The sequence below is a fragment of the Chironomus tepperi genome, unplaced genomic scaffold, assembly GCF_022539635.2.
Source record: "Chironomus tepperi strain 1889 unplaced genomic scaffold, CSIRO-AGI_Ctep_v1 contig_7, whole genome shotgun sequence".
Lineage (NCBI taxonomy): Eukaryota > Metazoa > Arthropoda > Insecta > Diptera > Chironomidae > Chironomus > Chironomus tepperi.
The window spans coordinates 241,354-265,481 of record NW_027226129.1 but is presented as its reverse complement, the minus strand read 5'-3'; the positions used below and the strand labels follow the sequence as shown (position 1 = coordinate 265,481).

At 28.4% G+C, this 24,128-nt stretch overlaps 1 protein-coding gene across 11 annotated transcripts in view; it reads left to right on the top strand.

The window, feature by feature from the left end:
- LOC139099264 (serine/threonine-protein kinase MARK2-like) overlaps positions 1-22,200 on the top strand; it is a 32,986-nt gene extending 10,786 nt beyond the window's left edge. Inside the window, exons 7-18 of one of the 11 annotated variants that reach the window (XM_070651951.1) lie at positions 4,453-4,565; positions 4,925-5,105; positions 5,206-5,311; positions 5,373-5,494; positions 6,304-6,475; positions 7,909-8,046; positions 10,642-10,742; positions 11,318-11,417; positions 19,262-19,303; positions 20,231-20,380; positions 20,445-20,563; positions 21,294-22,200. In XM_070651951.1, the coding sequence (XP_070508052.1) occupies positions 4,453-4,565; positions 4,925-5,105; positions 5,206-5,311; positions 5,373-5,494; positions 6,304-6,475; positions 7,909-8,046; positions 10,642-10,742; positions 11,318-11,417; positions 19,262-19,303; positions 20,231-20,380; positions 20,445-20,563; positions 21,294-21,352 (1,403 nt within the window). In that variant the 3' untranslated portion in view covers positions 21,353-22,200. Of the gene's footprint in view, positions 1-4,452; positions 4,566-4,924; positions 5,106-5,205; positions 5,312-5,372; positions 5,495-6,282; positions 6,476-7,905; positions 8,047-10,641; positions 10,743-11,317; positions 11,418-14,265; positions 14,474-16,414; positions 16,552-19,261; positions 19,304-20,230; positions 20,381-20,444; positions 20,564-21,293 lie in introns of those variants that run through there. The other 10 variants (XM_070651798.1, XM_070652182.1, XM_070652106.1 and 7 more) reach the window with 10 other exon arrangements.
- Positions 22,201-24,128: the final 1,928 nt, after the last annotated feature.

Genomic DNA, 24,128 nt, shown 5'->3' with positions numbered 1-24,128 from the left:
AAGAAATTGTAGATAAATTATAATTAAAATTAGTTTTTCTGTCATTTAGGACTTAATTTAATTTTTTTTAGAAAACTTAAAAATTATTATAATTTTTCTTTAAACTTAATTTTTAAATATTTTTTTAAAAATTATTTTAAAAAGAATTTGAAATTTGAGTTTAAAAAATGTATAAAAGCCAATTTTTAAAATTTCTAAAAAAATGTTTTCAAGTTTTTTGAAAATTTTGAAAATTTTTTTTCAAAGTTTATCTAAATCTTGATTTAAATTTATTTCCAAATTTTCAAATAATCTTAAAAAACTTAATTTAAATGAATAGATATTTAGCAAAAAATTCTTAAAATATCAGAACTAAAATCAAAATTAAGACCAAAAACCAAACTCATACTGACTTTTAGGAATGTACAAAAATCAAAAACAAAAAAAGAACCAAAAAAGACGAGAAAGTGATTGTAATAATGTAATGTTGTTGTTGTGATTATTGTATTAATATTCATAATTTATTTATACAAAAAAATAATCAAATCTAATTTCGCATCATTTTTTATAAATATTTTAACACATTTTATTCCTTTTGCAACTTGTTATTTTTATTCCTTTAAATATTATTTAAATTGTGTGCTTTTGTGAATTTATTTACTTTTATTTTTTTGAATTATTTTTACTGATTTTATTTAATTTTAAAGCATCTTTACCATATAAAGGGTTCATCAGGGACTCAATTTGGAGTTTAATGGGTTTATTCAGGAGCATGTTCAAGGAGAGGGGGTAGGGGTCTTTATGGTCAACCCCTTAACCCTCTTTTCAATCTTATTTTGAATTTTTAGTATTTTATTCAGATCCATAGCAATCAATTTAGAGCTCATAACCCGAATTTATGGATTATGACTTAAATTGAGTATTCAGGTCTTATAAAGGCAGGCTATGGATCACAAATGATCTGTATGGTAATTTTAACAGGCAAAAAGCTTCCCATGGATAGCTTTTTCACCTTAAATTCACGATATGTGCATTCTAGTGAGCGTTGCTCTCAGTTTAGTTTACTCTTGAGATCAAGCTCATTGCCTGCTATGGACAGTGAAGTAAATTAGATATTACTATGCCAATTTCCAATACAATTGTGTCTTTAGAGCTCAATTAAGGTTTAAAGTACTCAATTCAGGTATCCAGTTCAAGATTATTGTTTCTAATATTTAATTTAGGTCCAAAGATGAATGATTTAGGCTCTTAGCAGTCAATTTTTGTTCTGTGACTTTAGAATCAGTTCCGAAATGCTAATTTCAAGTTGATAGTGATCTATTTGGCTTTCAAATACTGAATTCTAATACTCAACTATTAAATTGTAGTCTCTAGAGCTATTTTCCATACTTTAAAGCCTAATTTAAGTTTCAATGCTTAACTATGCCTCCTAAATCTCAAATTCTGATACCCAAATCTAGTTCTAATTGTCCAAATTTTCAATTATGTCATCCAAACCCAATAAAACTCTCCAAAATAATGCCAAGAAACAGTGAAACATTCTCAAAATATTTTAATTTTCTCCATCAACATTTTAGTTCCATTCGAGTTTTATTTGCAAAATTTGATTCAATTTAAAATCCATTAGTTCCAACAAAATATATATTTCAAGACACACATTATTATTAACTCATTGTACATTTGTGTCGTGATCTCACATCAGAGACATGTTGTTAAGCTACGCCAAGTAGTAGTATTGGCACCAACACATTCACATTGTGCCTTAATTGTGTGTGTTCAGCATAGCTTTATTATTTACAAATCAGCTGAGTTTGTGCATGAATGGGATGTTGGGGAATTTGGAAGCTATTTTGCATGCTAATCAGGTGCAGCAGCATCAATTTGTTGTTGTTGCAAATTTGCAGCTTTTTATTGAGGTTGAAGCTGAATTTAAGACACAAAATTGCTCAAATTATCTCAAAATTCAGCTATAAAATTCCCACAAAAATTTGCAAGCAATTATCTCATAAAAATCATCAATGCATGAACAAATCTTCAATCATTTAATGACTCAACTCAATAACAATAGCAATAAATCGAGGATAATTAAGCTTTAATATTGCAATTTTTATAATGAAATTTAGTAAATGTAATCAAAATGACTGAGGTGATTTAAGTCTTTGGTGACGTCATTTGTTGTGTCATCTTGGATTGCGTCAAGTTGGTCTCAGGCTTATAGACTCTACAGCCTCTATGGTCAGTATCAGACCAGAGCCAAATCGACTTTACACAAAAGTCAAGTTGATCTCGAGTCAAAACTGCGTAAATTCAGAGTCAAGTCACAATCAAGTTAATCTCAAATCGAGCTCAAGTCGAATTCAATTCATAGTCAAGTCGAGCTCAAGTCATAGTCAAGTCACATTCAAGACAGAGTCAAGTCGATCTAAAGTCAGACTCAAATCAGATTCAAGACAGTCTAAATTCAGAGTCAAGCCAAATTCAATTCAGAGAGTCAAGTCAGAGAGTCAAGTCAGATAGTCAAGTCAGAGTTTCAAGTCAGATAGTCAAGTCAGATAGTCAAGTCAGACAATCAAGTCAGATAGTCAAGTTGGCTTTACACTGAAGTCAAGTCGGTCTTAAGTCATAGTCAAGTCAGCTTTACAGTAAAGTCAAGTCAGTCTCAATTCGGCTTTACACTAAAGTCAAGTCGATTCCAAGTCAGAGTCAAGTTTGAGTCAAGTTGGTCTAAAGCCAAATTCAAGTCGATTTCAAGCCAAAATCTTTATAGCTTCACATTATTGTCCTCGAATCCGACGTCAAGTCAAGTCAACTTGAGTCTCCTTTTTATTACAATATTCTACTTGACTTTGAGCTCTGCCCAAACCTATCCCAATTCCATTACATTCTTCCATCCCATCCCCACATCCTGCACATCAATTAAACTTCAATAGTCCATTAAATCCCATTCATTAATTCCATTTACTGCAATGTCATTTAACTACCATACCATACCATCTGTTGCTGACGTGAATTGCTTACTACTTCCAGTTAATTTTATTTTTTTTCTGTTGCTGCTTGCATTCTCTCTTGTAACATAGCGAAGAGATAGAAAAAATAAAAAAGAATTGCCATGAACTAGTTTCACACATGAATGGAAATCTGTGCTGCTTCAAAGACACTTATTTGCAGTTTGATTTTAAAATTATTTAAGCAATTTTAAGTTAGTGGATTTGAGATTTACGTGATGGCGCTTGCTTCATTCGGTTGAATGAGTTGTGGACCGGAAAGTATATGAATGACTTGATGCTAGATCATCATGACTTTGGCTGCAGGACAGATTTGATGAAATCTGGTCGACATCAGACCAAAGTCAAGTCGGGTCCTGAACAGAGTCAAGTCAGCTTCAGTCCAGATTAAAGTCAATCTCAGACTAGAATCAAGTTGACTTGAAGTCAGAGTCATGTCGGTCTCAAGTTTATCTCAAGTCAGAATCAAGTCAACGTCAAGTAAGAATGTCAAGTCAGATAGTCAAGTCAGAGTCAAGTCAGATAGTCAAGTCAGATAGTCAAGTCAGATAGTCAAGTCAGATAGTCAAGTCAGATAGTCAAGTCAGATAGTCAAGTCAGATAGTCAAGTCAGATAGTCAAGTCAGAGTCAAGTCAGAGTCAAGTCAGAGTCAAGTCAGAGTCAAGTCATTCGATTCCTTGATTAGTTGACTTATTGGCTACCCCAGGGTAAACGGATAGTGTCCTGCTTTTAGCATTCATATTTTAGCAGTGTCCTGCTTTTAGCACTTATGTTTGAAATTTGAGTGTCAAACCCGTTAGAAATTTTCACAAAAAAATTAATTTATTCTTGTATTTAAAGCATAAATTTCAGTTCTTATCCATAATTAGTTGATAACTTGCTCAAATATTATCAATTTACATGATTAATTAAGCAAATATCAATTAATATTAACGTTAAAAATTTTGTGTATTTTTACCGTTAATTTTTTATTCAAATTTCAAATGCTAAAAACAGTACAAATTCTTGTAGAACCGTACAAAAATAACTGTCACTTTTTCTATGCGTTTACCCTGGTGGCTACCTTACTGACTATGCTGTGCTCCTCGGTCCAACTCAACTCACAACAGCTACATATTTCACACTGCATTCATGAATTCATCGATATAAAGTGTTAAATCGAAGACATAAATTGCACAACATGCTGTTCACTTGAGTCAAGTCATTCCATGCATTGATTGAAGTCATTGAGAAATTTTAGTAAATTTTATTATTTTACTTTAAATTCACAAATACTTTATAAAAATAGTCAATAAATTCACAAAAAGCTCCACAATTTAAACAATTTAAATTTAATTTTTCCGTTAAAATTTTCACATTTTTATCAAGTTTTTGCTTATGTTCCTTCACATTTTGTTCCTTAACTACCAATAAATCCACAACAATCAACTCAAATTCCTATTTTTTTTATCTCTTTTATTATTGTAGAATGCTTAGTGGCGTTGGGATACAAACGAGAGGACATAGAAGCGTCATTATCACAAACACGATACGATGATGTGCATGCAACTTATTTACTAATTAGTCGTAAAAATACAGATGTAAGTTTTTGGCACTTGTTGAGTCATTATACTGAGCGATGCAAGGCTCGATCTTGCCCGATCTTGCCCGATCTTAGCCGATCTTAGCCGATCTTAGCCGATGTTGTCCGATCTTACCCGATCTTTCCCCGATCTTGCCCGATCTTACCCGATCTTGCCCGATCTTACCCGATCTTGCCCGATCTTTCCCCGATCTTGCCCGATCTTACCCGATCTTACCCGATCTTGCCCGATCTTTCCCCGATCTTGCCCCATTATTGCCCCACTTTTGCATCGCTCTACCAAATCATCAAACTACCATTCAATCCCTACAAAAATCTATAATTAATAACCAAAAAATCTTCCAATTTTTTTTACAGCCGGAATCTGACGGTTCCAGATCAGGTTCATCTCTTTCATTACGTAATTTGACGGGCGAGGCTGTACCACCCGGTGCAAATAGTCAAGTACAATCGCCAACACATCGTCGCGTACATCGCAGTATTTCAGCAACAAGCACTAATCCATCGAGACGTGCATCATCTGGTGGTGAGACATTGAGTGAGTATTGGGTCAATTTGGGGTCTAGAGGGTTGAATTGCTTACCCCAAAACCCCAAAAACGAACCCCAACTAAAAAATCAAATCTTTCTACCTTTTAGGAGCCGGAAATGCAGTTCCAACTACAAGTAGTGCTGCAAATGGCACAAATACAGCCACAACAGCATCAAATGCTACATCATCAGCAGCTCCGGAACGATCAACAATGTAAGAACCTTAACACAATTTAAATTATTCAAAAATTAACGACAAAATTTCCATATTTTAGTAGCAGTAACTTCAAAAGACAAAATACAATCGATGCGGCGACGATCAAAGAGAATACAGTACGCTTAACGGGTAAAAATACACGACCCGTATCAGCACAACCCAAATCCACCACAGAGTCATGTGAGTCCTTAATATAGATGTGCTTGATTCCTTCATAGATCACAATAAACAGTCACGACATTAGTCCTGGAATGCACAAGAGAGGCATGGGGAACAGGAGAGAGAGGCATGGGGAACAGGAGAGAGGCATTGGGAACAGGAGAGAGAGGCATGGGGAAGAAGAGAGAGGCATGGGGAACAGAAGAGAGGCATGAGGAACAGGAGAGAGAGGCATGGGGAACAAGAGAGAGGCATGGGGAACAGGAGAGAGAGGCATGGGAAACAGGAGAGAGAGGCATGGGGAACATGAGAGAGAGGCATGGGGAATAGGAGAGAGAGGCAGGGGGAACAGGAGAGAGAGGCATGGGGAACAGGAGAGAGAGGCATGGGGAACAGGAGAGAGAGGCATGGGGAACAGGAGAGAGAGGCATGGGGAACAGGAGAGAGAGGCATGGGGAACAGGAGAGAGAGGCATGGGGAACAGGAGAGAGAGGCATGGGGAACAGGAGAGAGAGGCATGGGGAACAGGAGAGAGAGGCATGGGGAACAGGAGAGAGAGACATGGGGAAGAGGGTAGTGGGGTAGATGGGGTCAGACTCAGCATGTGCTTCCCATTGTCATCCATTCCACATTCCCTGAAAAAAATGAAATTTTTAATGCAATTTTTTTCTTCCTTTTTTTGTGTCGCATTTGTTCCTCAACATTGTGACTTGACATCCTCCTACACGCATGTCGTTGTCTATATTTTTTTACTGTAAATCCAAAAACACACACAAAATTTTGTTCCTTAAAAAACCTGAAATCTAAAGTTTTAACGGAAAATCTTTTAGCTACATCAGCAACATCGCCAGTCAAGCCACATGCAACAATAACGAAATATGATGCAGCATCAAATGTAAACAGAACGGTTGGTCCAGCTGGTGGACTTATTCCACGTCGGTCAACGACTCTTTATGAAAAGACATCGTCAACTGAGAAGACTAATGTTTCCACTGATAACACGTGAGTAGCTTTAATGATTTTTTGACTGTTTTTGGGGTCGTTCAACTATGAATTTGAGGTTAGGGTAGCATAAATGTCAATAAAATAGTTGAACGACCCCAAAAAACCTTTTCATTTTGATTTTATTGTTGAGAATTAAGACTGAAAAATGTCAAAGTTATCTTCGATGTTATTTCTCTTTTTTTATTGAATTGAATTTGTTAGATTAATTAAGGATTTATAATATATTGTTTTATTTTTAAGTTCTATGTTGGGTATAGGAATAGGTGGTGGTGGTGGGGAAAAAGATTTGTTAGATTTTTAACAAAAAGATTTTGCAATTTTATGAAATTTAATTTAAGTTTGGTGAAATTGGAATTTTTAAATGATATTGAGTTCATTTTAAATTTACTAAAACAAATTTAAATTGATTGTTGATTTTAAAAATTCAAACTTAATTTAAAACTTTTGAATTAAATTTTAAAATAAAAATTATTGTTGTTAAAGTATTAAATTTGAATTTTATGTTTAGATTTAAAATTCAAATTAAGCTTTGAAATGTGAAATTGAAATTAGAAAATTGAAATTAATTTGTAAAATTAAAAGATTTTTTTTTTTTAGAATTTATAAATTCAGTTTTAAATTCTAAAATTCAATTTTTAATTCTAAAGTTCAATTTTAAACTTGAAAGTTTCAATGTTCAATTAGAAATCCAATCCTTCAACCATCAAAATTTAGTATGAAATTTCAAATATAGATTTTTTTTTTATATATTTGAAATTTGAAATTTCAAACTAAATTTTGAATTTAAAAATTTTAAATTGAATATTAAATTTAAGATTTAAATTTTTTATTTTAAAAAAACTTTCAAATTTCAAAACTAACTTTGATTTTTAACTTTTTAAAATTTCACAAATTTAAATTTTATTTTTAAAAGTTTTACTTTTCTTTAAACTTTTCTTGACGTTAGATTTATTTTATTATTTATTAAACTTTAAAATTCAATTTTAAATACAAAAAACATTATTTTTAAAATCACCAAAAAACTTAAATGAATTTCAAAAAATTGCAAAATCAAATAATTTTATAAAAAAAAACCAATAATTTTAACCATTTTGATGTCGTTATTTTTGTTTAAATTTAATTTTTATAAAAACATAAATATATTTTTTAACTGTAGATCACTAAGTCACTAATCCACAAACCAAATCAACAAATTTTTTGTCTCTTTTTTCTCTCCTTTTTGGATTTCTTTTCTTTATTTCTTTTCTATTTTTTTAAATCTTTCCGTTAAAATTTAAACGCAAAAAAATTGACAAAATTTTGTCAAAAATAACCAAAAAAAAATCGCACAAAACAAAACTGAAACTCAAAATCAAAACAAAAATTTTACACAAAAAAAAACGAACAAAAAAAAATTCAAAATTCGAAATTTAAAAACTTAAAATTAGAAGTTCATTGGCAGCGGAATTTGGAAGTCGTCCGTCGACGACAAGCGGAACTAAGGGTCATGTTAAGAGTGCATCTGTATCTAGTCCAGGTCCGTCTAGCGATAACACAACATCCACACAAACTGACCCTTTACGTCAAAGGTTAGGACTCTGTCTTATAATCATCAATTTCACAAATATTTAAATTATTTGAATTTATTGTGAAATTTTTTTAAAAGTTTTCTTTTTTTTTGACTTTTTCATCATTGAAATTCGCTTGTTTTGTTGAGTTTAAATTGGACTTTTTTTTTATTTTTCACATTTTTCAATCATAAATTTTTTTTTCAAAATTTAAATTTTAAAATTTAAAAAATTTAAATTTGATAATTAAAAAAATTATATTTGAGAATTTAAAAAATTTAAATTTTTGAAATTTTAAAATCAAAAAATTTTATATTTAAGAAATTTAAATTTAAAAATTCAAAAAGTTTTCATTTTGAAAATTTTAAATTTCTAAATAGTCTAATTTTTGACATTTCAAAATTTAAATTTTGAAATTTAAAGATTAAAATTTTGAAATTTAAAAATTTAAAATTTCAAACTTTTAAATTGAATTATAAATTTTCAAAATGAACTTTAAACTTTTTAAAATTTAATTTTAAATTTTTTCTAGACTAAAATTGAAAAGTTCCGCTTGAATTCTAAAAAAAATACATTAAATTTTGAGTTCTTCAGTTTTCAAATTCATCAAAATTTAAAATTCATCAAAAAAAAATTTAATTAAATCATTTCAATTATTTTAATTTTTCCTGCATCAATCAAACCCCAAAACATACCCCCAGTGCCCCTCAAAACCCTTTTTTATTTCCCCAATTTTTAAACATATTTTTAAAAATTCCACTTTATCAAATCAAAATTTTTTTGTAGATAAAAATAACAAATTTTTCAAATTTCCAAATTTTTTTCTTCTTTTTTTCTCTTCTAATTGTGTTTTTTTCTCCAAAAACTGCAATGAACTTGAAAATTTTGTGCACAACGCTTGTAAACTAAATAACAAAAACTAATCAATTAACAAATAAAAAAATACAATTTTTCATTAATTCGAATGGTGAGTGTTGAATTTTGCCACACAATAAAATGTTTTTTAAAACTTTTTTTGTTAACGCTAAAATTGCTAAAAATGTTGATTTTAAAAAAATGATTTGATTGCGAGTTGAAATTTGAATATTTTAAATAAAATTTTTAAATTTTTTAATATTCAAAGTCAGAAATTTTTGAGAAAATTGTGATTTTTGTAAGATTTATGCAAATTTTTTAAATTTTTATAACTTTAAAAATTTCAATTTTAAGAAGAAAAAATTGTAAATTTTTTTTAAAAAAAAGTCAAATTTTTTTCTAAATCTTTTTGAAATTCGTAAAAAATTTCATTTTTAAGGAAAAAATTGTTAAATTTTTTAAAAAAAAGTTTTGAGGTTTATTTTAATTTTTTTTAAATTCGTAAAAAATTGCAATTTGAATGCAAAAGTTCAAAAAAAAAATACAAATCTTTAAGACTTATCCGAAGTTTTGAATATTCCAAGTTCAACTCATAAAATTAGCAGCTTAATTGGTGTGTTTTTAATTATGAATTTTTATATTTTTTTTTATAACAATGCTTTTGTTTTTTAAAAAAACGATTTTAATTGGCATTCATATAATCTCAAATTATCAAAATAAACTAATTTGGTGGTCAACTCTTCAACAGACTTGATTTTAAACTCAAAATTCAGCAATTTCCAAACTACAATTTTGATAATTTAAGATTATATGAAAATTAAACATAATTAATTTAAAATTAAGCTTGAGTTAAAAAAAATGATATTAATTTTAATTTTTAAGTACACAAAAAGTTCTTCCGTTTGATGAAAAATACCTCCAATGACAGGTTACAGACATTTTGAAACAATATCAACTCCTCCCTTTTTGATTTGCTTTGTTTTTCCTTGATTTTTTACTTAAACTGTCTTTAATTTTTATTCTATCTCATTTCTATCATTTATTATTGTAAATATACAGAATTCAAATTTCAATAGCAGAAATCGGTTAATTGATCCAATTTGGTGCTAGGCAAGCTGTGATTTGAATCATGTTGGCCTGTTAAGGATACTCGTTTCATCCTTCCAAATGTCTAATCAAATTTGAATTCCGACTTTTAAAATCTATTTTAATTTTAAATTAAAAAAACCATTTGAGGAACTAGTTTTAAAAATTAGTTAAATTAAGTTTGAATTTAGTTTAAAATTCAATTATTTTGGTTTAGGTTTTCTTAATTATTTTATAATTTTTTTCTAATTATTAGCAAATAATCTTGTAGTAGATCTAATGTAGATAGAATGACTGAAAGTAGAAAAAATTCAAGTCTTTGATGATAAAATATTTCAAATTTTTGATTCAAAATTGACTAAATTAATGTAGATAATCCTAAAATTAGACCAAAAAAGAGAAATTTCTACCAAAAAAATCGAAAAACTTTCTCAAAAAGTGAAAAGAATTTTCTCAAAAAAATTTCCATTTTATTTTTTTTCATAATTATTTTTTTTTTCTTTTTTTTCTTCTTTCCTTTTTTGCGAAACACACACAAAAAACACAAAAATTTCCATTCCATTTTTGAATTTTTTAAAATTTAAAAAAAAATTCAATTTTTATGTTGAAAAAAATTCACAAAAACACACAAAAATTTTTTGTTTAAAATACAAAAAAAAAATTTATAAAATTAAGTCTGACGAATCGCATCAGTTTGACACCCGCCAATACTTCTTCCAGGCCACAACCGTCGGCATTTCCCAGAAATGTGCCCTCGAGATCGACTTTCCATTCGGGTGAGTATTTTTAATTATTTTTTTTTTTTGGTTCATTTTGTTGATGATTTTAATTTTTGTTAAGCTTTGCGCTTAATTATTTTGGTTCTGTTACAAGTTAAAATGTTGAGAATTTTACTTTGAATTTTTAAAAAAAATATTTTAAAATGAAATTTGAAATTTAAATTTGAAATTTGATTTGAAATTTTAAATTTGAAATTTAAATTTGAAATTAAAATTTGAAATTTGAATTGAAATTTGAATTGAAATTTGAATTGAAATTTAAATTTGAAATTAAAATTTGAAATTTGAATAGAAATTTGAATTGAAATTTGAATTGAAATTTGAATTGAAATTTGAATTTGAAATTTGAATTGAAAATTTGATTTCAAATTTAAATTTGAAATTTGAATTAAAATTAAAATATTAAAAATAAAATCAAATTTAAATTCAAATTCTGAATTCAACTTTCAATTCAAATTTAAAATTCGAATTCAAATTTGAAATAAAATTTAGAAAATCAGAAACAAAATTTTAAATTTTTCAAATTTATCCCCAAAAATTCTAACCTAAAAATCTCCATCCAAAAATTCCAGGACAAACAAGGACGCGCAACAGTAGCTCATCTGGTGCCGCAGGTGGTGACGCAGCCAAAGGAAGCTTCTTGCAGAGAATTTCAAATCGCTTTAGTAAACGGTACGTAGATTATTAAAAAAAAAACTTCATAATCCCGTCCATCTTTAAACTTTCATGCTTGATGCTGCTTTTGTGGCATGGAAGTTCAGTCAATAATTCAAGCATTTTTTTCGATTAAAAATTAAGAATAAAATTTTTGGAGAATTTAAAGCTGAAGTTGGAAGCTCTGTGATGTATTTTAAGATGAATTTATAGTATTTATTAGGGTCTGTAGCTGACATGCAGTCAGTCAGTGATGGTGATGGGAAAACTTCAGCTTTATTCTCCAATTCAACTCAGTTTTAAGTCATTGTAAATAGTTTCATCAGTCAACAGGCACACTTGGGGATGATTTGGGGAAGGTAGACTTAAATTGGAAATCTAGTACATTTTGGGGAAAATCTAGTACATTTTAGTGAAAATCTAGTACATTTTAGTAAAAATCAAGTACTTTATTTTGGAAATTTAGCAAATTTGTACTAAAATTTTTGCAAATTTGGACTAGAATTTTAGTCAAATTTGGATTAGATTTTAGGCAAATTTGGACTAGATTTTTAGTCAAATTTGGACTGGATTTTTAGTCAAATTTGGACTAGATTTTTGGCAAATTTGGACTAGAATTTTAGTAAAATTTGGACTAGAATTTTAGTCAAATTTGGACTAGAATTTTTAGTCAAATTTGGACTAGAATTTTTGGCAATTTTGAACTAGAATTTTAGTCAAATTTGTACTAGAATTTTGGCAAATTTGAACTAGATTTTTAGTCAAATTTGGACTAGATTTTTAGTCAAATCTGTACTAGATTTTTAGTCAAATTTGTACTAGATTTTTAGTCAAATTTGGACTAGATTTTTAATAAATTTGTACTAGAATTTTAGTCAAATTTGTACTAGAATTTTAGTCAAATTTGTACTAGAATTTTAGTCAAATTTGTACTAGAATTTTAGTCAAATTTGTACTAGATTTTTAGTCAAATTTGGACTAGAATTGAAACAAAATTTTACTAGATTTTTTCCCAAAACCCCCCAAAATCTCATCAACCCCAACCCAAGTTGTGCCAAAAAATTGTTTAAAACTTTCACTTCAAAATCTTATTTAAATTCTGCAAAAAAACTTGAAAAAAAAAAATTATTCAAAATTTCAAAATCAATTTTGTCATTTTCATTTTGTATGTTTTTGTCATGCTCGCGATTCATTTCATCTGTTTGTGACTGTTAAAAAAAACTATTAAAAAAAAAAAGTTAAAAAAATAGCAAAAATTTTGCAACATTTTTAGCTGTGCAAGGTCGTTTTTTAATTAATTTAAATGTATTTTTCACTTTTCAAAATATTTTTAAAAAAATATAAAAAAAATTTGCATTTCTATTTGGGGTAATTTTTACTTACTTCCTCGTCTATGCCGATATGTCGTCACTGGGTTAATGTTTCATATACAAAAAAATATTTAAATTTATTTAGTTTGATAAGTTTTCTTATTTTTAGATTTTAGATAATTTAGTAAATAATAATTAAAAATATATGCCAATATTATTGTGGAAATTAAAATGAAAAATATCAATGTCTCATGTGAGTGTCTTGTGATGAGGATGTGGATGATGTTGAGAGGTACTTTGTGGATTGCTAGAGTTGATTAATTGAAATATTCAGTCTGATATGAAAAATTTATAAAATTAGTTAATATTTTTTTGAATTTTTTAATGTTTTAAAATTCAGAATTCATGAAAATTTTGGCAAAATTTGATAAAATTCAATAAAAATTGTCGAAAATTGCTTAAATTTCGGCAATATTCTGACAAATTTTAACAAAATTTAAAGTAAAATTTTAAAAATTTAGTTTATTAATCTAAAAATGTTGACAAAATTTGACTAAAATTGAGTAAAATTGCTTATAAATTTAACTAAATTTGATCGAATTTGATCAATTTTGACAAAAATTTCATTAATTTTAGTAAAAATCAGCCAAATTGGTAAAGTTTTAGAAACATTTTGTGAAATTATTGCAAAAATTTGATCAAAATGTTCAAGAATTTGTTGAAAATCTTCATAAACTAGCAAAAAATCTCCAAAATTTGAGTAAATTTCATCTAATTTTTAACAAAATTCAGTAAAATTTTGTCAATTTAAGAACAAAGAAACTTTTGCAAAAATTTATTAAAATCTGATGATAATTTGAAATAATTTGCAAAATTTGAGCAAATTTTAATCAAATTCAGCAAATGTTCATCTAAATCTTGTCAACTTATGTTAATTTAAAAATTATTTGATATAAACCTTCAAAGTTGAGATAAATTTGTCCAAAAAACATCAAAATACAGCAATTTTGTGTCTAAAATCGTTAAAATTTCTCAAAAAACTGTCACAATTTTGGTCAAATTGTATAAAATCATATAAAATGTTATTAATTTTTTAAAATTTTCGAGAATTTTTTCAAAATATTATCAAAATTAAGCAAACAATTGCAAAATTAAAAATTCAAAACTCAGTAAAATTTTTTCTCAGTTTTAATAAAATTCAGTGAAATTCTAAAAAAACTCATTTTTTGCTGCATAATTTTGCCAAAATTCAATAAAAAGATTCAAAAATTTGTCAAAATTTGAATAAAATTTATTTTTTAAACTTTAAAATATTAAAAATTAAAAAAAAAATCCAAAAAACTCCAAATTTACACACAAAACTCTCCTCACAACATCATCAACATCCTCACCAGCCAAAAATATTACTTTTTGTTTAAAAATCTCAAAATCTGTTACTATCAATTTCACACAACAACAACAAAAAAAAGTCTTTTAAATGTCGCTTTTTGGTTTTATTTTTTAGAAAATTTTGTTTAAATTTTAATTAATTTTTATTAATTCACAAATTATTACAGATTTAGTTTTTTTACAACAAAGAAAGCTACAATCACAAAGAGACAATGAGAAGAGTCACAAAATGCAAAGAATTTTTTTTATTAATTTTATTAACTTTTTTTTTCTGTTACGCGAGTTCCTTTGTGGTGATGGAAATTATTGTAAAAAACAAGTTTAGCCATGAAGAGACATGAGCAGAGCTTGAAGTCGAGTCGAATTTGTTAGAATTGAGTTAATTTATTCAACTTTAGATTCTGAAAATTAGTGCCTTAAAGTTTTTTACAATTAAATCAACGAAAATTCTGTTAAAATTGTAGTTTTTCCTGATTCAATCCAAATTGTAACAAGTTAGCCTCGCAGTAGTCCAGAGTAGCAAAAGTCGGCTAATCAATCCAAAATATAGGACTAAACTGATTCTGATCCACAATAGAATTCAAGTCAAAATTCAGATTGGGGCCGTTAACTTATTACGGTCGTTTTTAGGGGGAGGGGCGTCTATGATTTGGATCCATTCCAAATCCAGCATCAATTTAGAATCACGACTGCCTGGAGCAGGGCTTAAGATTAACTAACCGACTTGTGCTGTTAAGGAATTTAGAAATTTATAAAAAATGTCAAACAGACCAATCCTGATCGACTGCCTTCTTCTTTTTTGTTACCAAATGCAATTTCTGCTCATAATTTCGCAATAAAGCGGTACGGTATAGTCGCAAACCTGAAAACAGAACTAGTAGGACGCTATTTTGTAGTCGAATTTCAACTTTATTATCCAGTTTGACTTTGAAGTCCTGTAAAGTCAGTCTTTTAGAGTCCCGAATGTTCCTATAGACCACTAGACTTAACTTTAATAAAACCTGGAAGACAACTGACTTAGAAATTGAAAAATTCAGCGTGACTTTGGCCATTGCCTAAATTTGATGAAATTCGGTCTCAGGCCACCGTCAAGTCGTCCTTAATGTTGTTGAATAAATTAATTCTCACAAAATCAACGTCGACTTCAAGCTTTGGCTTTTGTAGGTAGTAAGGTTGTAGTAAATATGATTAAAATAAAAAATTAGTCAAATTATTGTCGAAATTCATCAAAAAAATATATACAAAAAATTATTTATCGCTCTAAAAATGCAGAATTTAGTGTCAATAGCAGAGTTGGCAGGACTTTGGAAATCCGGACCCCATTGTTTAGGGGAGTCCAGTAGAAGTGCTTCCACCTTTTAGTCCTGCCAACTTTAGTCAATAGCTTAACTGCTAACCTTTAAACAAAACTATATAAAATTATTCACATTTTAGCTTAATTGTCTCTAAAAAAAAGTCCATTTTATGTCATTTCATCCTTCATCTATTTTAATCAGAACTCGAATTTGACTCAAATTTTGAATCAAAAAATTGTCAAAAAATTCAACAAAAATTCAAGTCAACTTCGCGTTCTGATTTTGTCAACTACAGCCTTACTTCCTCAAAAACTATCAAAAAAAGTGCGTTAAAATGCAATTGCAAAAAAAAAAGTTTCGCTCTACACAGCTGCTTGACTTAGTTTTTGACCTTTTTTACCTTACTTATTTTTAACTCATAACTGTCATTTTTCATTCAAATTTTTTCAACTTTTTTTTGTGTCCTTTTTTTCTAATTGGAAATTTTGTGCTTTAAAATTAATTGGAAAAATAAATTTTTGTTTACCATTTTTAAAAATTTTTTTTAAGTTTTTTAAAAATTTAAAAAAATTAAGTTTAAATAAAAAATTGAAAAAAAAAAAAATTTTAAAATTTTAAAAATTGAATTTTTTAAAACAAAAATTTAAAATAATTTAAAAAAAAAAAGAATAAAATTTTAAAAATAATTTTTAAAAATAAAATTTAAAAGATATTTTTTAGAAATAAAAATTTTTAAAACAAAAATTAAAAAAAAAATTTTTAAAAATTAAATTTTTTTTTAAAAAAAAAATTTTAAATAATAAGTTTTTTTTTTTGAAAAAAATAAAATTTTAAAAATTTAAAAATATTCTTGTTTAAAAAAAAAGGTAAAAATTTTTAAAAAACTTAAAAAAATTTCAAAAAAAAATTTTTTTTTAAAAAGTGAAAAAAAGACAAATTTTTTAATTCTAATTTTTCTTTCTCTCTTTTCCCGATTTTAACAACACAAAAAATATACAAAAATATATAAATCAACACTTAGAATCAACCACACAACCCAATAAAATGTTGAACAAAAATTTAAAAAAAACTTTTTTTTTGTGATTTAAAAATTTTTTTTAAATAAAAATTGCAAATTTTTTGTCCTTTAAATAAATTTGAAGCAGTTGTGTATTGTGAAAAAACTTTTTATTTTAATTTTGTAGATTTTTTTTTATTTTTTATTATTTTTTTTTGTTAAATTTTTTGAAATTTCAGATTTTTTTAGAATAGAATTTAAAAATGTTGAATTTTGTAGTAACTTGTTTTGTAGGTTATAATATGAATAATAATAATGAAAAAAATTGTGAAAATAATTTGTATTTTATAATATTTTAAGAGAATTAATAAATAATTGTATGATTTAATTGAACATCAGTCGTGTAAAATGGAGGCGATCATCTACTTTTAGTACTAAAATTTAGAAAATTTGGATGGAATTTAAAAAAAATTATGATTTATGTAGCATAAAATGCATGTGACAAACACATCAGATGATCCCTTCATTAAATAGTGTATCTTTAAATATCTGTCTTTTATGGTACTAAAATTGAATTTTTTTCACTTTCAAATGGACGCTGATCAGTTTGTTGATTTTAATGATGCAAACTTTCACTAGAACTATATTGAAATATTCTATAAATTTCCCCCGATCTGGGTCAGGATTATTGATCGATTAACCGATTTGTTAGGGTCGTATTCAGCAAAAAAGGGTTGTTTACCCCACAGTTTTTAAAATATTCTTCAATTTTCTAGTGTTTTTAATGGTTACGCCTTTGGGAGTGGTGGGTTGTGTAGAGGGATTGATTTTTTTGAGTAGATCGCAGAAATTTAGAAAAAATTTATGACTTTTTACGAAAAATCCTGGAAAATTCAGAGATTTTTCCTGCAAAAGAAGTATTGTCCTCTTAAAATAGGCTCCTGATGTACCGTATGAAATCTTTTAATTGGTATGGCGTAGAAATTAGAATTTCATAACGCAAAAAAATTGATTTTCTGACTGTAATAAACGAGCTGAGATGTGTCTAAAGTGTGACGTATCACTAAAAAGGTTACTCATAACTTCAAAGAAATATCGACTACTGAATCTGATCTATGGATTGCCTTGGTGTGTGCTTTACGAGAAAGTCGGCAGTTTTAGTGATGAAAACTGGACAATTTGATGAAAAGTGACAAAAAATGGCTCAATATAGACCTAGAATAGGATTTTCGATTCCGTGATTCAATTGTTTGTAATTCCGAGATCAATTTTGAGCTTTAAAACATATAAAATTCCGAAATTGAGAACTCTAGAAGTCAGTCATAAATACTAAAGTTTTTCAAACAATTAGACCAAAACTTGTGAAAATTAGACATCAACTGGACATTAAATTGCAAATTACTTAATTTATAACACATTTGTGTCCACAAACTGGGTATTAACAAAATCAAAATCTTCATAAACTTTAATTCAGTGACGACTAAATCCGCATTAAATGTATCAAAAATTCTATGCAAAAACTCAAATTTTTTATGTAAATTAAATTTTGTTACTCACATCAGTTTGAAATTTGAAATGACTTTGAATGTAAATATGAAAAAAAAGAATCAAAAATCAAATTGTATAAATCATATTTTTAATTCAATAGCTTGGCCATCTGAGGCAAATTCACTATATTTATTTTTGGTATTTAGCATCAAATTTTTTTATTTTTTAAACTTAGTGACATATAGAACCTTTTTTTTAATTTTATAGTTTGCACAATTTGAAGTCATTTTATACAAAAAATTTAAATTTAAATTTAAACTTTCATTATCTTGAGTTTATTTGATCATTTATATTTGAATACTTTTTAAAATTATTTAATCTAAAAAATTTTAAAATTTTTTAATTCTTCAAAATTTTAAATTATTCAAAATTAATTATTTTTAATATAATTTTGAGTTAAATGAGGAAGTTGTAGGCTAGAATAGGCTGAGTTTGAAGTCAACTTGAGCTTTATATGAAACGTAAATTTATAAAATTTTGAAGAAATTTATTTCAAAAACATAACTAAATGCTTGAAAAGAATTTTAAAATTTTAAAATTTAAAAAAAATTTTAAATTGGTTTTAAATTTTAAAATTCTCATGAATTACGGAATTTTTCAAAATTTAAAACTGTACAAATATTTTAAAATTATTTTCAAATTTTTAAAAATATTCAAATTAATTAAAATTGAGTTTTAAAATATTTTTAAATTTTCAAATTAAAAAAAATTTTCAAATTAAAAATTTCAAATTTTCAAATTTAAAATTTTAAATTTTCAAATTTAGTTTTAAAATTTGAAATTCAAAAAAAATTAAAAAAAATTTAAATGAAACATTTTAAATTTTAAATTTAAAAATGTTGAATTTTAAATTTAAAGATTTAATTATTAAATGAAAAAATTTAAAATTTAGATTCAAATTATAAAAAATTTAAAACTTTTAAACTTAAAATTTTTTAAATTTTTAAGATCTTAAAATTCAATAATTTTCAAATGTCTAAAACAGATTTAAATTCAAAAATTAAAGATTTTAATTTATCAAGCATAATCAGACTTAAAGTTTCACTTCCAACCCCTGCATGCAATTTCGCATGTCATGACCAACTTTAAGCATGAATCAAAATATTTTGCTTAAAATGCTCGTAAGCATAGTCAATTTATATAATTAAAAAGTCGAAAAATTTCCTATAAACTTCTCATTCAACTCCACTCAAAATTCTTTATTATTTATTTATTTATTATTATTATATAAAATTTCTATTTTAATAAAAAATTTATTTGTTATCTGAGAAAAAAAAAATAAAAAAAAATTTAACATTCAAAACAAAATTTATGATTTTTTAGACCGATCGATGGCCAAGCTAACAGTCCAAGCACACCAATTAGGTAAATATATTTAAAAAGTTAAAAAAAAAAAATTTAGAAAATGGAATTAAAATGCACAGATGGAAGTAGAATTTGTGACTAACAAGTTTGTGGTGTCGAGGGGCATGCAACTATGACAATTTGATGTTATTGGTATAGTTTGGTACCCTTGGTGTAGACTAATAAGTGCTAATTTGTAGACATTTACTAACTGTACTTGATTAATGAGGTAGATCAGGTGCTTTGCTGAGATTTTTTTGAGATTTTTTATTGAAAATTTGCAATTTTTATTTAATTTTTAATTTAAAAAAAGTTGCAAAAATAACGGAAAATTTGCATTTTACATAAAAGTCTCTGATCTATGTTAACTAATGGTTTGAAATTAAATTCATAAAATAATAACAAAGTCATTAAGGTTTAAAATTTAACAAGTTTATCTGAATTGTGCAATTATTGAAACCGAGGACCCCCAAAAAAATTTAAATTTACAAACCTAGGACCCCAAAAATCTAATAAAATTGTAATAAATTGATTAAAACATCAAAATTTAACATTAAAATCTCTGAACTTTCAATTATTGAAACCTATGACCCCCCAAATTTTAAAATTGATTTTTTTTAAATACCTTGGACCCCCAAAAATTCAAATAATTTATAATAAAATTCTCAAAAATTCAAATTTTAACTTTACAATTTCTCAAATTTGTCTAATTATTGAAACCTAGGACCCCCCAAGAATCGTCAACTAGAAAAAAAATTGAAACTTTATCTTCATAAATCTATGAAAATTTACTCTAAAATTTACAAAACTTGAAAAAAACTTAAAAACTCTCTTTAGTTGCACATTATTTAATCCTCAGACCCCTTAAAATCCCAAAACTGACACAAAAATCTCTAAAAATATCAAAAATTCATAAATTTGAACAACAAATAATTTTCTCATCTTCAGCGGATCAAATTCTGAGGAGCCGGTGAAGCCACGCGCACTAAGATTCACATGGTCGATGAAGACAACATCACCGAGACTGCCTGATGACATCATGGCTGAGATACGATCGGTTCTTGATAAGAATAATTGCGATTATGAGCAGAGAGAAAGGTGAGATTGAATTTTTTGACATTTTTTGAGGCTATGTTGCTTAATTTATGACTTTTATTTGTAGATTCGTCCTTCTCTGCGTTCACGGAGATCCAAATACTGACTCACTTGTACAATGGGAAATTGAAGTCTGTAAATTGCCTCGACTGTCGCTTAACGGTGTTCGATTCAAGCGAATTTCTGGTAAGATTTGGTGTTTTATTGTCTGACAGTTGCTTTGACAGTTGCTGTGACAGTCACTCTGACTGTTGCTCTGGCTGTCTCTGTAACTGTCGCTCTAATTGTCTATGAGACTGTGTCTCTGACTGTTGCTCTGACAGTCACTCTGACTGTTGCTCTGACAGTCACTCTAACTGTTACTCTGACAGTTGACTTCTGACAGTATTGCTTCATTCAGACAGTTGCTTTAACTGTTGCTTCGACAGTTGCTGTCTAACTTTTGTCTCTGACAATCACTCTTGCTGTTGCTCTGATGGTTGCTCTGACTTATTTTGTAAACGTTCCTCTACAGTTGCTCTGACTGTCTGTGAGACTGTTGCTCTGACAGTTGATCTGACTGTTGTTCAAAATGTTACTCTGGCAGTCTTTGTGGCTGTCGTTCTGACTGTCATTGTAACTGTTGCTCTGACTAATTTTGCAACTGTCATTTTGACAGTTTGTCTGACTGTCTGTTTGACTGTTGCTCTGATAGTCACTCTGACTGTTGTTCTGGCAGTTGCTCTGACTGTTGTTCTGACAGTAGCTCATGTCGCTAACAGTTGCTCTGACTATCCTTGTAGCTGTCACGCTGACGGTAATGGACTGCATTGGACTGTATGTGAGACTGTCGCTCTGACAGTTGCTCTGACTGTTGCTCTAACAGTTGCATTGACCACAAAAAATTAATCTAACGAAAAACTCATTTAAATTTTAGGCACAAGCATCGGCTTCAAGAATATTGCTAGTAAGATAGCCTACGATTTACGTCTGTGACTCAATCGTCAGTCATCATCAACCACTCAAAACTCATCACCAACAGCTGCCACATCAACATCATCAAATAACAACAACAACACGGGCAGTAATGGCAGCAACAATGGTAATAACAGCAACAACAGTAACAATAATAATAATAATAACATTCCGTCATCAAATCACGATAAATCAGTTGATGAGAGTGACGCATGGAGCTTTGATAGTGGCGATGATGTCATCGAGATCTCACTTAATGAATGTGGCAAGAACAAAAAAGGTGGCGGTGGGAAAAAATGAAATTTATTGCGTAAAATTAAGCAAAAATTTAAGAAAAATTGATGATGAAAAAAAAAAATTGATAAAACAAGTAAGAAAATATCCAAAACCTACGACGCTGTTAAACAAAAAAAAAATTATAGGAATTCGCTATTAAAAAAAAACTGTTTAATTAATTAAATTAAAACAAAAAAAAATTATTACATGATAAAAAATGAAAAAAGAATTAAAAAATATTATTATCATTATTGTTAGAAATTAAATGAAAAATAAAAAATTATAAATCGTGACTTGAGGGGGTTAGGATGGGGTAATACCCCACATTTGCATACCATGTCTATGTCAGTAGATAGAGGACATCCGAAAGTCTATCAAATGGATTACAAATTACTAAAAAATCGTCAAACGATTCATTCCAATAATCAGCTTAAAGTGAGTGTCATTAGGCTTCAAGCTTTGCTAATTCTGTGATCAGAATGGTCATGGAATTGACGTGATTACGACGGAGGGGGTTTGATTTTTTAGGGATTGGTGTGGTATAATATTTAGGGGGATTGTTGGTATTTTATACCATTGTAGCATGGTATATGGTTTTTTGGTATTAAAAATTGTATCTTAAATGGTACCTGATAGTGCATGTAACACGTGGTACTGTGCATAATACCTAGTACTGAACTGTAATGCTTAGTACTATCACATTCACAAGATTCGTGGAACCTAACATGATCTTTGGTATTGTACATAACACCTTGTACTGTTACATGATATCTGGTACTGTTCATGGTTCCTAGTATTGTACACGACACCTGGTATTGTCTATGGTCCTAGGAGCTACTTTTTGATACTCAGTACCCAATATTGTCCACGAGCCGTGGGAAAGAACATGGTCTCTCGGATTTAACATAATACAAGGTATTGTATATGGTCCCTGATTGTGTGTCATGTTACCCAGTATTATGCCTGGCTCTTGTTATTATATGCGTTATCCAGTATTATGCATGTTACCTGGTACCACACATGACACCTGGGACTAAACATGGTGCATGGATTCTGTACATGATACCAAGTATTGCACATAATATCTTGTACATTATCATGTACAGAACGAAACATCCAACATGATATGCACCATTAAGAAAGCAATCCAATACAAGCCATACTACTCCACTTCATCAGCAGATATACATATACCCTACAATACCACTACTTCTGCAATCAACCACCACAATCGAATCTAAATACCAACCAGATATTATACAAAAATTTGAATATTTTTTTTCATCAGCTGCCAAAATTTCCAGCAACTAGTTCCTCTAACATTTGACATTATAGCTTCGTAATCGGTCCTGTTAAGTCGCTTTAAGCACGGTGCAATCAATCCATTTTTGATAATTCTTTTGTGGAATCTGCAGGTCCTTCCTGTCTACTATCTATCTAATATTCAAGACATACATGCATGTCCTCTCAAGTCTCGTAATCCGACTGTTTATGCTCCATAATGGACTATATTCAAGTGATGGGTGGCAATTGAAAAAATAAAGCCTCTATAATGAAGAGTTATGTGTGTGCTGGGGTGTGTGGTGATAAAAGGGAGGGAATGGAGAAGGTGGGGGAGTTAGAGTGGGGATTCTTGGTGAGTCTTGTGTGGCACATAAGGGACAATTGTTGAGGTTTAACTGACTATATCCATCAAAATCAACAATTTAGAGCATCTTTACGTCTGTGCACCTAACCTAGACCCTATATAAGAGACGTATTGAGAAGGGGAGTGGGTAAAGAAGGGGTTTAGCCGCTCCATTGCCTTATGTAGCCCTCATTGTCCCTGGATAAGCCAGATTAGGGATAATTTCATAAGTTTCTCAATCCAACTTCTATAAATCCTCAGAAAAATCACATATTCTTAGCCAGAATAGATTATAGGGACATGTATTCACATCCACAGCATCCAGTTGACTATAATTTGTATAGATTAGTCAACTAGGCTTCATATAGTGCTCATATGGTACCCCTATAGATAGACCTAGCTTTAAGCAGTGCTGTTCAAACTGTTTTGTGTCACGGCACACCTTGGTGGATAGATATGATCAAAACCGTGCATGACGTACGGTTCATAGCATTATCTACATTAGAATGCAGTGACACACAGGTTGAACAGCACTGTTTTAATATGACTGTGGTCTACAATATGACCACATGACTCAGCACATATAACTCGGATAAATATTATTATTATTATGATTATCATCATTATTATTATTATTATTGTTATAATTCACTGTAAATAAACAAAAAAAAAAAAAAAATTGAGAATAAAATAATGAATTGAAAATAAATAAAAAAAAATAATAATTTAAAAAAATATTCACTTTGCTATATAAAGAATAATAAAAGTTTTTTTAAAGAAAAAATGAGCGAATAATTTGGATTTAAAAGGATTTTTTTTTGTTAAATTGTTGAAAATTTTGGATTTTTTTTAAATTATATAATTGAAATTTTTGATTTTGGGATTTTGAAATTT